This window comes from Bos grunniens, chromosome 5 (assembly GCF_055505025.1).
Source record: "Bos grunniens cultivar Pamir isolate PY7600 chromosome 5, Bosgru_T2T1.0, whole genome shotgun sequence".
Classification (NCBI taxonomy): Eukaryota; Metazoa; Chordata; class Mammalia; order Artiodactyla; family Bovidae; genus Bos; species Bos grunniens.
Genome location: NC_141169.1, coordinates 102,017,416 through 102,034,035, shown reverse-complemented (window position 1 = coordinate 102,034,035; position 16,620 = coordinate 102,017,416). Strand labels below are relative to the sequence as shown.

At 44.3% G+C, this 16,620-nt stretch overlaps 1 protein-coding gene and 1 pseudogene across 2 annotated transcripts; both read right to left on the bottom strand.

Moving 5' to 3' along the window:
* Window positions 1–644: 644 nt before the first annotated feature.
* On the bottom strand, window positions 645–12,897 carry M6PR (mannose-6-phosphate receptor, cation dependent). 2 transcript variants are annotated; one of them, XM_086402051.1, is made up of 7 exons: window positions 12,380–12,897; window positions 5,316–5,495; window positions 3,917–4,083; window positions 2,801–2,910; window positions 2,244–2,374; window positions 1,578–1,704; window positions 645–1,149 (listed from the first exon to the last, which is right to left on the bottom strand). In XM_086402051.1, exons 2-7 carry the CDS (start codon window positions 5,492–5,494, stop codon window positions 1,027–1,029), a joined length of 837 nt encoding a protein of 278 aa, XP_086258177.1. In that variant the 5' UTR covers window position 5,495; window positions 12,380–12,897; the 3' UTR covers window positions 645–1,026. The 2 variants fall into 2 exon arrangements, with proteins under 2 accessions (XP_086258177.1, XP_086258176.1); XM_086402050.1 differs by lacking the exon at window positions 12,380–12,897 and adding an exon at window positions 11,966–12,130.
* LOC147372781 (small ribosomal subunit protein eS6 pseudogene) lies at window positions 8,911–9,729 on the bottom strand (annotated as a pseudogene).
* Window positions 12,898–16,620: the final 3,723 nt, after the last annotated feature.

Sequence of the window (16,620 nt, the reverse complement as noted above, 5' to 3'; positions counted from 1 at the left end):
TCCCTGAGCCAGAAGCAAGGACAGGTGTGGCAGGAGCCTGCACCCAGGGCCGAAGATGGCAGAGCCCTGCATGTCCCACTTCTGCTTCCATTCCCTTTCCAGGAGATAGGAGGGCACCAAAAAAACCCCAAATGCCTGTGAAGGAAAGTGCAACATGTTTAGAAATACTGGTAGAGGGAACATTTTAGGAGTTAGAAAAGCTCTGCCAGCTTTGACTGCAAGTGGGAGAAGCAAGCCGCCAAGGATATCCCACTACAAGGTAAACAGACTTCGCGCTTCTGGAACCCTGGTGGCACAGGAGGTCCATTTCAGTGTCCCTTCCAATGGACGGCACTTCTGGATTAGGTATATTAGCTGCAGATGGACCAGTAACCAAGATGACGACCCAGGGCCCAGTTCCAGCTGTGAGGTCACTCCAGTGCCAGCCAATGTTTGGTACCTTGTAATCCTGGGAAATTTCACAGTTTCCATCCTGACCCGAGGTGGGAGAAGTAAGTGTACAACCTCTCCAGGCTGAGACCAAATGGCAGTCCTTGTGACCAAATAATCACTGCAGAACAGTTCCCAGCAGCAAGTTCCATCCAGACTCTCATGGAGACTACTGTAGGGCAGAGTAACAGCATGAAAGCAATCAAACCTATAAATAATGTTTCTTGGTTTGTTTTTTTAATTAAATCCAGTGTCTCAAAAACTTATGAAAATGTGTTTAAAAAAGAGAGGGAGCCTGCCGCACCCTTTTGCTCACAGTAACTCCTCTACTTGTACTTTCTGGTATGAAGACAGTGCAACAGCCTCTACTGTGATTGGCCCTATTATATTATCTCTGTCCTGCAGCTGTATCTCTGAGGAGGGAAAACCAAACAGGGAACAAAGAGAAAGGCATTTCTTCTACTGACAGGTGGATGCAAACCAAAAGCAAACCAGAAAGCAAGAGTAAGACTGAGGGTGAGATGAGAGACTGCTTCAGAAATCTGCCGGAGGACGCTTTGGTTTGGGGGCTGAAGAAGCTGGACATCTAAAGTGCAATCACATTGGTAACAAGTGATCATCCCTTTCTTCTGACTCCTCCCCCAGCTGATCATCCCCCACACCACGATAGGCAGCAGGCACATTTCGGGGTTTAGAGCGGCATACAAAGTCACAGCCATCCTATAGAGAGAAGAGCAAAAGTGATCATGTGAAATCAGCAACTTTCAGGTGGGCACAGTGTTTATGGTCTGAGAAGGTGGCAAGAACTAGTTTTCTCCAGGGATAATGAAGAGAAAACCCCAAAGCTCCAGTGATTGGCCTAAACTGAATTTGGGGAAACACGCTCTCCTCATGTAGGCCCCCAAATAGCTGGATCAGATTCATAAATCTAAGCAACAGTACCGTTCTTCCAGTCAGTCTGGAAGGTCAGACATTAAGGTGCTATGTTGCTTATTACCCTGTATTGGGGCAACCAGTTGTCTTGGTTTGCTGGAAGTTGGGGTGGTTTTAGCACCCAAAAGTCCTGTGTCTCAGGAAACCCTCGGTCTGGGCAAACCAGGACGGATGGTCGGTCATCTGCTTTGTCTCCCAGCTGCCCTGTTACTTACTGCTACCAGGTTTCCAAGATCCTGCCAGAAGGCCAAGTGAGGAAACTGCTCCATTCCTTTGGCTCCTACCACCAGTCGCTGGTACAGGAACCCCCCGATGATATAGACTGCGACCAGTGATGCAAGCCTGTGAGGGAGAAAGACATCCATACTCAAAAACTGAGAATCAGTAAAGCTCATTGTTACCTGTTTCCTAAGCTCTGTTCCATAAAAATGGAAAAACAAAAAAGGAGAGGTCAGTTAAAAAAAAAGGGGCCGGTAGAGCCTGAGAAAACCAGTTAGAGTGCTGCCTGCCTGAGAAAACCTTTGGATCAGAAAAAAGCAAGACAGTGTGTGACTCATTTAGGGTTGAGAACAGTCACCATTAGATAAACAGTCCAATTTCTTTAAAAGTTCTAATAATCTAATAATGGGAGAGTAATAAAAACTGTCTAGTCTTCCAGTAGGGAAAAAACCCCATCTCCAAATGCATATATTTATTGGGGATAAAACATTAAGTCTCATTTTTTTAAACTTGCAGAGTTTAAAGAGGATATTCACAGACTTCTTTCCCCTCCAATTATAATATAGCATACAAATGCACACACGCTATTTGGACCCATATACTTCCAAGTGATTGATGAGTTAAAAAAAAAGGCTTGGACTGATAAAGGAAGAAGGACTCACGTGACAAGTAAGATAGAACCCACGCTAAGGTGGGAGATCTCTGGGGAACACGCCAGGCTGCTGTCCATCTCAAAGAGGTAGAAACAATCTTGGACTTTGCCTCGCTCCTCAGACACAGGGTTAAAGTTGTCCTGACGGTAAGAGGACAGACACAACATTTATGTGGTAAGGTGTTTGCTTCTGACGCTTGTCTGAAAAGGAGCACAAACCCACAAAACCCCCCTAAACATTTGCTTCCTCCTGGTTTAAGAACTTATTTTCCATGTATGATGGAAGATGGACGCCTATGACTCAGGGAAAAACTGAACTTCTGGTTTTTTAAATTTTTTGGCTGCTACCAAATGGCATGTGGGATCTTAGTTCCCCAACCAGGGGTCGAACTCATGTCCCCTGTACTGGAAGTGGGGAGTCTTAACCACCGGACTGCCAGGGAAGTCCCTGGATGTCTGGTTTTCTCTCATCCACCCCAGTTATCTCATTCCCTCTGGACATTCTGTCCCACCTCAGGTCAGTCCTTTCATCTCCTCTCTAGGCTCCCAGGCCCCGGGGTGCCTCACCGCTAGGGTGTGTCGATTGCAGGAGATCATCACCACTGCCCGCCGCTGCTCCCTGCCACAGTGGTTGTCATATTCATCACCCCCTTTATAGATCAGCATGATCCAATTACCTGAGGATGGACAAGGGAAAAGGAGCTTTGGGGTGGGGGAAAAGCAGAGACAGACCTGGGCACTGTGGAAGCATGGAACCAAGTTCAGTGAAGTTGGTTTTAGTTAACCCCGCAGGATGAGCTCTGGTATACCAGAAATACCAACTAAAACCCACCCCTTTATAACAGCTTGTGTTCCCTTGTTAGGACAACTAAGAACCACATATGCATACAAGAATAATCTTGATTTCCCACACTAAAGGTAGGCAACCGATAGTGCAAACACAATTATGATCCGTACTTAGTCATGACTCACATTTTCTGAACACCTGCTAACATCAAGAGGCTCCATTCAATTACTGGGTGGCAAGGGAAAGCCTAAGATCTTAACCACAGATAAATTCAAAGTGGATGACTTTGAAGACTGGGGACACTTTTCCTTCTTCAGTATTTACTTGTTCAAATTTCTTTTGCAAAATATCATTTGATTAATAATCATGCGAGGTGACCAAGGTAAGGATTCTGCTTCCAATTTTGCATATGAGAAAACAAAAAGTCAAATGATTTTTCAAAGTCACAGGATAAGTAAATATGAGCTGGATCAAAAATCTAGTCTTCTGACTCCAGCCCCAAACTCTTGACCTTGTTTTTTATTATGTTATTTACAGCAACAACAATCTGCACTTATTTACCTACTTAAGGGTACAAAATAAACCATAGTTGTTCACATAGTCCTTTCCAGCAATGATTTTATGATTTTTGAGAAATATTATCAACATAACTCAAGTTGGTGGGGAGACTTTTATAGACTGACTGGCTTTCAAAAAAGCTTAATCTCACTTTAACACAAACATATAAATGTCCTGAGCCTTGGTTGTGGAGTGGTGGTGGAGCTGGGTGTTCTGTGGTTTGCAGGTATCTCAGGTGAGCTGAACCACACACACCCATATGATACAGCCTGGTTAGGGCTGAGACATACAGGGTTATCAGAGGGATTCAGTAAGCTGATCAACAGTGAGACTCTTACTTCCATTGAAGATCTGAGTCTCGTTGAATCTCCCAACTACCGTCTCCTTCCCGTTACTTTTGTTGATCTGCACCAGGCCTGCCCCAGAGGAGTGGTTGCCAGCTTCTCGGCACACCCGGAACACATAGCTGTACATGTCTGGGCTCTGGCCCACGGTGCTCTCAAAGCTGAAAGCAGAAATGCAGAGAGGAGGAAGAGGACAGTTAGAGCTGTCAGCCTTAGAAAGAGCAGCCTCTGTTCAAACAACAGTGTGTTCAACTTATTTATCAAACATCATGGCTAAACATCCTAGTGAATAATATCTTTTGCATTGTGAGGTTAACTGTGACCCAGACAGACTAACTGTTGATGATGACTGATGAAAATACAGCCTCCAAGACAGCTAGTATTCTAGATATTTCTAGAATAATTGTTCTAGACTACGCTAAAGTATTAGTTAGTACCTCCCTGTGAATAAGGGTGTACGTTTATGATATATATCCTAGTTCCTTAAAGATTATCTTCAGATTTATATATCTGAAGATTATTGACACTTATGGTGATATGTTATTGTTGTTGTTTAGTCATGTTTAACCCAGGGATCAAACTCAGGTTTCTTGCATTGCAGGCAGATTCTTGACCATCTGGGCCACCAGGAAAGCCCCCTTCACTTTCATTTTCAGTGTTCGACTCTTTGTGACCCCATGGACTGTATTCTTCAGGCTCCTCTGTCCATAAGATTCTCCAGGCAGGAATACTGGAGTAGGTTGCCATTTCCTTCTCCAGAGGTTCTTGCCAACCCAGGGGCTGAACCTGCATCTTCTGCTTGGCAGGCAGATTCTTTACCATTGAACCATCTTGGGAAGCCCTTACGATGATATACTGAAGTCACTCAGTCGTGTCCGACTCTTTGCGACCCCATGGACTGTAGCCTACCAGGCTCCTCCATCCATGGTATTTTCCAGGCAAGAATACTGGAGTGGGTCGCCATTTCCTTCTCCAGGATCTTCCTGACCCAGGGATTAAACCCAGGTCTCCCGCATTGTAGGCAGACGCTTTACCGTCTGAGCCACGATGATGTAGTAGTAGGCCTAAATATGTTCATCTTATACTTCTGAATATCAAGCTGGTCTCTTGGGTCCAATCTTACAAACAGCTACTCTTCTGCATAAAGTACCTGCACATCCCTGCTGAACACTGGGCTAAGCACGTGCTCTCCATCATAGAGGAACGTGAGACAGCATGGCCAAATAAGGCCAATATTGTTAAAGTACAGATTAGAACCATCTCTCAGAGGAGGTTATGATACATGTATCCCCTCTATATTCAATAGTAATATAAAAAAAATTAATACAGTTAGTAAGAGGAGATTCTTTAATAAAGTTGTTTTCTCAAGGCCTTTAAGTTTCTTCTCATTTACCTTTTGTTAAATAGCGGTGTCAGCCTCTTCAGGAGAGCCAACTCTTTCTCTGATTCTTTACCCTTTTCTCCCACCAGGTCGCATGTTTTCTCTTCTGTCTGCCAAGATTCTCTGACTGCCACAGAGAAGAGCAGCAGCAGCAGAAGGCCAGTCCTCCAGGAGCTGTGGAGGGGGGACATCCTTTTGGGACAAGGAGTGTGTGTTTCGGGGAAAGAGGGAGAGGATCGGGGAAAGAAATAGAGCACATGAATGTGTAATAAATGAATAACACTTTTTTTTTAAACCTGTTAATCTTCCACCCACCACCTATTACTTTATACTAGCCAGTTTTCTTCATTATGATGATGCTGGGCTTTATTTTCTTGTCTCTATTTCAAGTTTTTTTCCCCATTATCTAATATACAGGATTGGATGCTTAAGTCAGGTTTCTTTTTCTTTTCAAAACTTTTATTATCTTTTAAAAAATAATTTCATTTATTTTTGGCTGTGCTGGGTTTTCACTGCTGCATGGACTTCTCTCTAGTTGCAGCAAGCAGGGGTTATTCTCTAGTTGTGGTGCGTAGGCTTCTCATTGCAGTGGCTTCTCTTGTTGAGGAGCACATGTTCTAGGGCTTGTGGGGTTCAGTAGTTGCACCTCCTGGCCTCTAGAGCACAGGCTCAGCTGTCGTGGCACATGGGATCAGTTGCTCCAGGGCATGGGGGAATCTTCCTGGACCACAAATAGAACCTGTGTCTCCTGCACTGGCAAGTGGATTCTTTATCACTGAGCAACTAGGGAAGTCTTAGGACATATTTTAAAAGACTCTTCCTATGTGACTCCCTCACCTGACACCACTCTCATTTCCTGTCCTTACTGTGCTCCTTTCATGTGCAATCAACAAAGTGGACAGCAGAGTTAGTGTAGACAGGCAGTTGTTGAGATTTCTGCAATGTGTGCATAAAACAAGAATATATTTTTGGTCCTAGAAATTGTCAGAAGAATCAATCAATGGCTTAGAAAATACTTAAGTGTCACCAATGAAGAGTATTTTGATCTTGTTGAACAGTAAGATTCTTTGGCACCCGCAACAAATAGTACCTTTCAATATTTCTGTGCCAAAGCACCTGCGTCAGGAAACCCATACATCTACACACACATACACACACATACACACATATAAATATAATATATATAATAATAATATCTACCTATCACCTGTGTCAGGAAACCCATACATCTATACATATACACACACACACATACATACACACACACATTATCTATCACTTGTATCAGGAAACCCAAACACACACACACACTAATATCTACCTATCACCTGTGTCAGGAAACCCATACAACTACACACACACACACACACACACACACAGATATTAGTATCTACCTATCACCTGTGTCAGGAAACCCATACATCTATACATAAACACATACACACACACACATTAATATCTGTGTCAGAAAACCCATACATCTGTATATATATATATACACACACATATACTAATAGTTATCTATCACCTGTGTCAAGAAACTATATAAATCAGTCACTTTCAGTCTAATTCATAGGTAAGTCCTTCAGAACATAACTGTAGGGCTGAGAAAAGGGAAAGCAGAGAACATAAAAGAATTACTTATGACAGCCTGATGGAGATATCCTTGTCTCCACCATTTGGTGAGAAGTTAGGTTGAAATGTCTCATTATTTAAAGTTTAATACTAGTTCATTAATACTATTTAAATCCTCCCCTTGAGATAATACTTGAATTACAATGAACACTTGATAAGTGTTTCAACTTCCTAGTTGAAAGTTATTAAGTTATTAAGAAAGATGTAAAACAGAGAAAGAGACCTGACTACTTTGGGCCCTAAGTCCTTGTTTTAATATTCAGAAGCATCTAACAATCTTTGTTCATACTTATCACAAAAATGATAAAGAGATTAACATAACCACAGCACCTAAGATTTGACATCTATCTGTTGTGTCTCATCTCTAAAAAAAATCATTCAACCATTTATAAATGATAGGATGAACAAACTTCATGAGGTCCAGATCAGTGGTCTGAGTAAGTATTCTAAACCCACTTCAAGCCATGAAATTCAAGAGTTTCTTGATTTCTAGTAAGTATAACTGTCTTCCTACATTCCAGTTGCTGATAACTCTTGAGAATCACCAAGTCACTTTACAATTAACACACCCAATTCATACGATGCTTGAACTGTTTTAGGCATGGAAACATGTGGCTCTGTTTTCCAAACTCATTTTCTTTTCTCTAATCTCATCTGTACACCTATGCACGGACTGTAGTGAAAGTCGCTCAGTCACGGCCGACTCTTTGCGACCCCACGGACTATAGCCTGCCAGACTCCTCTTTCTATGGAATTCTCCAGGCCAGAATACTGGAGTGGGTAGTCTTTCCCTTCTCCAGGGGATCTTCTCAACCCAGGAATTGAATGGGGGTCTCCTGCATTGCAGGTGGATTCTTTACCAGCTGAGCTACCAGGGAAGCCCGTCAGGCTACTGTGTCCACAGGATTCTCCAACTAAGAATACTGGAATGGGTTGCCACAACCTCCTCCTGGGGAATCTTCCTGACCCAGGGATCGAACCCACGTCTCTTATATCTCCTGCACAAGCAGGCAGGTTCTTTACCACAAGCGCCACCTGGGAAGCCCCTTTATATACCCAGGATACACTGATTTACTTTGGTAAGAATTCACTTTGGTATTCATTAATCATCCCTCAGGCCATTGCTGCGTGTTACTTTTATAAAGTATCACCAATTTTCCTGATACAAAGATTCAATTCTTCCAACTTTTTCTCACTTACAATAAAATATTTTCATACTACAAGTCTATAGACTTTGGCTTAAATACTCTTTCAGTTCAGTTGCTCAGTCGTGTCTGACTCTTTGAGACCCCATGAATGGCAGCACGCCAGGCCTTCCTGTCCATCACCAACTCCCGGAGTTCACTCAAACTCATGTCCATCGAGTCGGTGATGCCATCCAGCCATCTCATCCTCTGTTGTCCCCTTCTCCTCCTGCCCCCAATCCCTCCCAGCATCAGGGTCTTTTCCAATGAGTCAACTCTTCCCATGAGGTGGCCAAAGTACTGGAGTTGCAGCTTTAGCATCAGTCCTTCCAAAGAACACCCAGGACTGATCTCCTTCAGAATGGACTGGTTGGATCTCCTTGCAGTCCAAGGGACTCTCAAGAGTCTTCTCCAACACCACAGTTCAAAAGCATAAATTCTTTGGCAAGTCCTCTAATTCTTCTTCATGCTGGTCCACTGATTCCATTGATTCTATTTAAAACTTAAAATAAGCAGAATTTAATAGGTACCTGAATAAATTTTCTCCACTATCCTAAACATACTTTTTTTTTTTTGATGTCTGATCTTACTTATTTGTTACCCTGAGACCATCTCATTTTTTTTTTTTTTAATAGAACATCTGATTTTTGACTGGACTCAAGACTCAGAGGTAAGAAGCTCTGAGAAAGGACAGCTTTCATCTCTTAGCAATCTGTTCCTGGAGTCTTTCTTTGGCCCACTTCATTCTCTTGGCCAAAAGTTGAGCATCTTCTGGAGCCTGTTCTTCATTTTTCTTAGTATGCTATTTCTTCTGACAATACACTGACATTCGTGTTGCACAATACTGGAATAACAAGATGCTGAATCTTGGGTGCTCTGGTGCTAGGTTTCTCACCTTCTTTGTTTAGGGGCTATCTCACAGCATACTGGCGGCCACACAGAGAGACCACAGTGGATTCTGCTAGCTCTTCTGCTAACCCCAAGTGATGAGCCACAGTTGTATCAGTGAGGCCAGGAATATTCTTCTCTCTCTTTTACGATGACCAAATTGAGAACACTCAGACTGGCATCCATGTACAGATTTGCACTTTCTCCAATCCTCCTTGGTCTGTAACAGGAATGCCCCTTACTCAGTAGGAGGTGCAGGCTCTGACATGGGTCCAGACACCTCCTTCACGGGGAAACCTTGTTTGCTGGTCCCACCACTGATTCGGACCACACAACTCTTCCATTTTTCACCCAGAGCGTCAACAGCAACTTCTGTGTCCATACGCTTCTCAGAAAAGATACGAAGTTTTTGTTCATCATCCATTTCAATAAGTTTCTGACAACCAGTGGCTGGGAAAGAGATGTTCAGCTTCATCCTGAAGTGGGTCACCATACCTCCAAGGCACCACAAAAACAAAATTACACTTGATGTTCTGTTTCCCACATTCACTAGGGCAACCAATACTTGGGAAGTCATCTCCCTGACTTGGTGTTATCCAAACATCAATTCATTGTAGTAACATTAAGGTATCTGCAGAGAGTAAGTATAGCCAACCCCAAAGTCTGAGCATGCATGTGTCCTAAGTTGCTTCAGTCTTGTTCAACTCTGTGACCCTATGGATGGTGGCCCACCAGGCTCCTCTGTCCATGGAAGTCTCTGGGCAAGAGTACTGGAGTCGTTGCCATGCCCTTCTCCAGGGGATCTTCCCAACCCAGCAATCAAACCCAAGCCTCTTATTAAGTCTCCTGCATTGGTAGGCAGGTTCTCTACCACTAGTACCACCTGAGAAGCCCCCCAAATTTGAGACTCTCTCCCATAAACACATTTAAAGGATCAACAGAAAATACTTAACAGAGCACTTGCTTTTTGCTAGGAATTTAACATACATTAACCAGTTAAGCCTTTCCAAACCCTATGAAGCAAATACAATTATTCTTATTCTACAGATGAGAAAACTAGACATAGTAAGTGAGCAGTGTGAACCAGGTAGTCAGGCTCTGAGCTCACTGTCTACACTTAACCACTATATGTACATCTTCTTTCACATTAATTTTTTGGGATGATCAGAGCAGGCTGCCAAAGTTTTGCTTTCTTTTTGACAAAGCAAGAAGGGGAAGTGACCTCTCACAGTTCACAGAACAGAAGGCAGAATGAAGAACCCAGACCTCCAATTCCTGTCTTCCCTAAATTAACTCACTGCTCAACACACAATGCGACCAACTGACTAAAATGAAATGAGGCTCCTTTTATTAGATTGATATTCTTTTTTCCAGGACCAGTTTTCTGGAGGGATGCTCGCACAGAAGGCTGTGTCCTCTGGCTTCAAAGTTAGTTCCTTATCTGTTGACAGTTGAGGATTTCTTTTCCCAAATTAGAACAGACTCTCACACAACTAGGAAAAGAAGAACAGCTAAACACCCTGCAGTAAGCATTAGTTGACTTGAGCTATCTTTTATTTGCTCATTGGTTCAAAAAGATAGGATAAGAATAAACTTATAGTCTTCTCTTTCTTGCTTAAGGTTTGGCTGCATTTGAGCTGCTTCTCTTTGATTCCGTGGTGTATGCGCTAAGAGCTTTATCCAGATTATGTTCATTAATCTTCACAACCCAGAAAAGCAGGTATAATTTCCCCCACTTCACAGATGAGGAAACTGATTCTTATAGAGCTGAAGTTACTTGCTTTAGGTTATACAAGTATTAAAAGGTGTATGAAGTTATTAGTAAGGCAACTGGAATGAATCATGGCATAAAGATATTTTCTGAAAACTTTCTGATAAAAAAAGGAGTGCAACAATGTATCAGTAATGGGATGAATTGGAGAAGGAAATGGCAAGCCACTCCAGTATTCCTGCCAGGAAAACCCCATGGAGAGAGGAGCCTGGCAGGCTACAGCCCAAAGGGTCGGACAAGACTGAGCATCTAAGCAAGCACACACAAAGGAATGAAATCCAAGGGCTGGGGAGTCTCTTTTTAATGTGCTACAATTAAGATTCTCAAGGTGCAAGTTTAAGCAGCAAGGCTTAAAGATTTTGAAGCATCCCTTTCAATTTTCTTGTTCTATAATGATAGATTCATTTAGGTTAATGCTAAAAAACTCTCCTTCAATGGGATGACCAATGATGGAGCCAGGAACTGGAAAGAACTTTACATCGCTGGGCCCCTGTACCACTCACTTTCCCCAGTCCTTAAGACTAGCCATGAACATTTTCCGTTTGTCAGTGCAATTTCTACTTTCTTCTCTCTGGCTCATTTTTGATACGGCGGTCCTTATCTCCAGTCTCTAGTAGCTCACACTTCCGGAAGAGTAGCCCTAACTAGCTGACCGCTCAACGTTGAAAGCCTTAGGAAATCAGCTCTATGGACCAAGGGCGGAAGCTCCCTACAAAGAGGAACACAAATCCCTCTATGAGGACTCTTTACACACATTCATCTCCCTCAAACTTCTTCGAGGGCTCCAGACAATCGCGTTGCGTCTAGTCTCCCGACTTTCCAACTACTAAGGGCCATACTCTTTACAAATGATGCCCCTTGACCTCCCTCCACGATGCGGGCCAAAACCCAGTCTACGGGTATGCGAACACCTAGAGCGGACTCCAGACTTAGCGATCTTCCTTTCCGTGCCTTCCAAACACTTAAATCCCTTCTCCAGTCTTGGAGATCCTTTCTCCCTCACTCCCTTGGGGATTCTGTGACTCCCCAACCTCACACCTTCGTTTTTCTGCCCTCGGCCTCCTTATGTGGAGTTTTGGGCTAAAACCCGGGTCAAGCGAGACTTAAAAAGATCCCGGACCCCGTCACAGCCACGAGGGGGGAGCACTCTCCAGCCCCTCCTCCTCCACGCCCCTCATACTCACATGTCACGTGCAAAGAGAGCAGGCAAAGCTCAGAATCCCCGGCCCAGTAGCTGCCCGTCGCTGGGAGACAGGGCCAGCGAGGGGCCGGCCACAGACCCGGGTCCCAGAGCTCGTGGCGGAGCCAGCGTCCCTCCTAGCGACTAGCTGAGCGCCACTCTGGGAACCGGAAACAGGAAGCTCTGGGCGGCCTCTAGGCAACTGCTCCTCCCACTAGACCCCGCGGCATGTGACCGCAGAACCATTTGGCCCCTTTCCCCTTTCCGGCCTTTCAGATCATCCCGGACGCTGATTGGCCAGGGTCGTGGGCGTTAGGCTCCTCCTCTACCGTAACAACTCCAATCCCTATCGAGAGTTGCAAGTTTAGTTCCACCTTTTCGGGTTGCCTTTCTACTAACGGGGGTCCCAGAGTCCCACCTCCTGGCCTCTTCGGCTCCGGCCCCCAGTCACGCGGGGTCACGCGCGGTCACGCTCCCTGGTAGGTTGGACGGAGGGGGCACGTGAGAGCGGTGGCGGCCCGAGAGGGCGGTGGCGGAAGCGGAAGTGCGGGGCGGAGCCTGCCCCCCAGGCCGCGGCGGGAGTTGTAGTTCTCGCGCGCGACCGGGTCTGTCTTGTGCTGGCTCAGAACGTTTACCGCCTGAGGGGGACGCTGATTCACCGTGTGCAGGCTGCGAGTTGCTTGGTGTCCCACGTCGGCACTTAGACGATAGTGGAGAGCGATGACTGGGTCGTCATCCTGACTTTGTTAACGTCACTTTACGTCCTGTCTACGGTTTAGTACCCTAAAGTGTGATATATTCGACTTGTTTATTCGAAGTGTTACTTCGACTTAACCTTGTCACCCCTGTGGCATTTTGTGTGATGAACACTGTAACCAATTCTGACCCGAGCAACTCCGTTTCGGTCTTTGCGTCTTGGCCGAGAGCCTTTGCGGTGTCCCTCAGGTCTGACGTCTTAGCCGCGTGTTGAAGCCCTACCCGTAGTGAGAACTCGGTTCAGATCACCAGTGACTCTGGGACTCACCCTCTTGAGAAGGAATTCCTTCGTCCTTCGAGTGCCCGCTGGTTGCTCCTATCATCTTCAGGCTGGCTTCCTTCTGCTCGGATTCCTCCGTTGCATTTGCCTCCCTCCGTCTTGGCGGATGGGGACTAGATTTTGAGTTATACTCGGCGGAGCTTGAACAGCGTTTTGAATGAAATAAAAGAAGCCAACACTTGCGTAGCCCCGCGGTGCCTGGCACTGTTGGAAGTGCTTTAGACGAGAATGAATTCACCTCCAAGCTCACCTTAATGAGGAAGTACCTTATCCCAATCTTACAGATGAATAAATTAAAGGCGATGGAGGTTAATTGACTTAACCTTGGGCTCCCCAGCTCTTGTGGAGTTAGCATTCAGTTTTCATCGTTTAGGGGTAAATTAGTTGTGTGCTGCTGCTGCTAAGTCGCTTCAGTCGTGTCCGACTCTGTGCGACCCCATAGACGGCAGCCCACCAGGCTCCCCTGTCTCTGGGATTCTCCAGGCAAGAACACTGGAGTGGGTTGCCATTTCCTTCTCCAAATTAGTTGTATACGTGTATAGAATCCATCCTGAGTTTGTTTTTAATTAACTGGGGCATTCAGTTCAGGCTAGGTGGCATATTTGGGTTGGGTTTGGATGTGTCTTTTAAAAAAAATTGAAAGATGAGTTGCTTTCTGGTAATAAAAGTAACTTGTAATCAGAAAACACAGTACTATTAATCAAAAATCCATAAAGTTACCACGAGGTTGTGTATTTCCTTCATGAGGGTTATTCCTTTCCTCTTTAAAAAAAAAAAAAAAACCTTAAGTATTTCTCCATATCATGAAATTTACAAATACATTTTTAAATGGTTGTATAATTAGCTGCATGGATTGCCAGTCATTTAAGTCATTTCTATTGATTTGACCTTTTCAATTTATTCAAGTTTGGGGGATACAGCAGGGAAAAAAAGCAAAAATCCCCTTTACAATGAACTTTAATTCTAAAATTGATGTTCATTTGTTGGTCATTTCAGAAGTCTTCCTCTTGGTCATTTCCCAGAGTAGTGTTGGGCTGGAGGGAGAGAAGTGTACATGTGGGAGGTGGAGAAAGGTACTGAAATGCAACTGAGTAGGGCTTCCAAGTCCCCACTCCAGTACTCTTGCCTGGAAAATCCCATGGATGGAGGAGCCTGGTGGGCTGCAGTCCATGGGGTCGCTGAGAGTCGGACAGGACTGAGCGACTTCACTTTGACTTTTCACTTTCATGCATTGGAGAAGGAAATGGCAACCCACTCCAGTGTTCTTGCCTGGAGAATCCCAGGAACGGCGGAGCCTGGTGGGCTGCCGTCTATCGGGTCACACAGAGTCGGACATAACTGAAGTGACTTAGCAGTAGTGGCGGCAGCAGTGGCAGCACCATCAGCAGCAGCAGGGCTTCCCAGTAAAGAATCCGCCTGCCAATGCAGAGGACATGGGTTCAATCCCCAGTCGGTAAGATCCTCTGAGAAGGAAATGGCAACCCACTCTGATATTCTTACCTGGGAAATCCCATGGACAGAGGAGCCTGGCAGACTACAGTCTATGGGATTGCAAAAGAGCTGGACAGAACTTAGAAACTAAACAACAACAAAAGTGGAATAATTTCTTCTTCAGGAGTGGGGGCAAGGGATAACTTCCTTTTCCATCCAGTTGCAAATGACCTGGGTCACTCCCTGCTTCTTGGGCTCAGGGGCCTTTCTGGGAGCCATCTGTCAGAACTGATCTCAAGGATCTTGTCAGAGGTACAAGTTGAAGTTAGAGGTTATTTTTTGCCTTCCTGCTCTGGGCCTGTAGCTCTTCATTAGCAAGGATGCTCCCCACACTGCACCACATCCATCCTCTCCTCCCACACGCAAAGTAATGGGGTCTACTGATGGGATCTAATAAACTAGTTTACTTTGTTTAGAAAGTGGTTTTATTCACATATACACATGACTATACATAGAATAGATTACTAATAATAACCTACTTAATAGCACAGGAAGCTCTATTCAGCACTCTGTAATTACCTATATATGCAGATGACAACACCCTTATGGCAGAAAGGGAAGAATGACTAAAGAGCCTCTTGAAAGTTGAAAGAGGAGAGTGAAAAAGTTGGCTTAAAGCTCAACATTCAGAAAACTGAGATCATGGCATCCGGTCGCATCACTTCATGGCAAATAGATGGGGAAACAATGGAAACAGTGGCTGACTTTATTTTTTGGGCTCCAAAATCACTGCAGGTGGTGAGTGCAGCCATGAAATTAAAAGACGCTTATGAAGCAACTGACAGACAACTAATCTCAAAAATATACAAGCAACTCCTACAGCTCAATTCCAGAAAAATAAATGACCCAATCAAAAAATGGGCCAAAGAACTAAATAGACATTTCTCCAAAGAAGACATACAGATGGCTAACAAACACATGAAAAGATGCTCAACATCACTCATTATCAGAGAAATGCAAATCAAAACTACTATGAGGTACCATTTCACGCCAGTCAGAATGGCTGTGATCCAAAAGTCTACAAGCAATAAATGCTGGAGAGGGTGTGGAGAAAAGGGAACCCTCTTACACTGTTGATGGGAATGCAAACTAGCACAGCCACTATGGAGAACAGTGTGGAGATTCCTTAAAAAACTGGAAATAGAACTGCCTTATGATCCAGCAATCCCACTGCTGGGCATACACACTGAGGAAACCAGAAGGGAAAGAGACACGTGTACCCCAATGTTCATCACAGCACTGTTTATAATAGCCAGGACGTGGAAGCAACCTAGATGTCCATCAGCAGATGAATGGATAAGAAAGCTGTGGTACATATACACAATGGAGTATTACTCAGCCACTAAAAAGAATTCATTTGAATCAGTTCTAATGAGATGGATGAAACTGGAGCCTATTACACAGAGTGAAGTAAGCCAGAAAGAAAGACACCAATACAGTATACTAACATATATATATGGAATTTAGAAAGATGGTAACAATAACCCTGTATACGAAATAGCAAAAGAGACACTGATGTATAGAACAGTCTTATGGACTCTGTGGGAGAGGGAGAGGGTGGGAAAATTTGGGAGAATGGCATTGAAACATGTATACTATCATGTATGAGATGAGTCGCCAGTCCAGGTTTGATGCACGATACTGGGTGCTTGGGGCTGGTGCACTGGGACGACCCAGAGGGATGGTATGAGGAGAGAGGAGGGTTCAGGATGGGGAACACATGTATACCTGTGGCGGATTCATTTCGATATTTGGCAAAACCAATACAATATTGTAAAGTTTAAAAATAAAATTAAAAAATAAGTAAATAAATAAATATACTGTGGCAGGAAAATAAATAAATAAATAAAAGACGCTTGTTCCTTGGAAGGAAAGTTATGACCAACCTAGACAGCATATGAAAAAGCAGAGACATTACTTTGCCAACAAAGGTCCGTCTAGTCAAGGCTATGGTTTTTCCAGTGGTCATGTATGGATGTGAGAGTTGGACTATAAACAAAGCTGAGCACCAAAAAATTGATGCTTTTGAATTGTGGTGTTGGAGAAGACTCTTGAGAGTCCCTTGGACTGCAAGGAGATCCAAGCAGTCCATCCTAAAGGAGATCAGTGCTGGGTGTTCATTGGAAGGACTG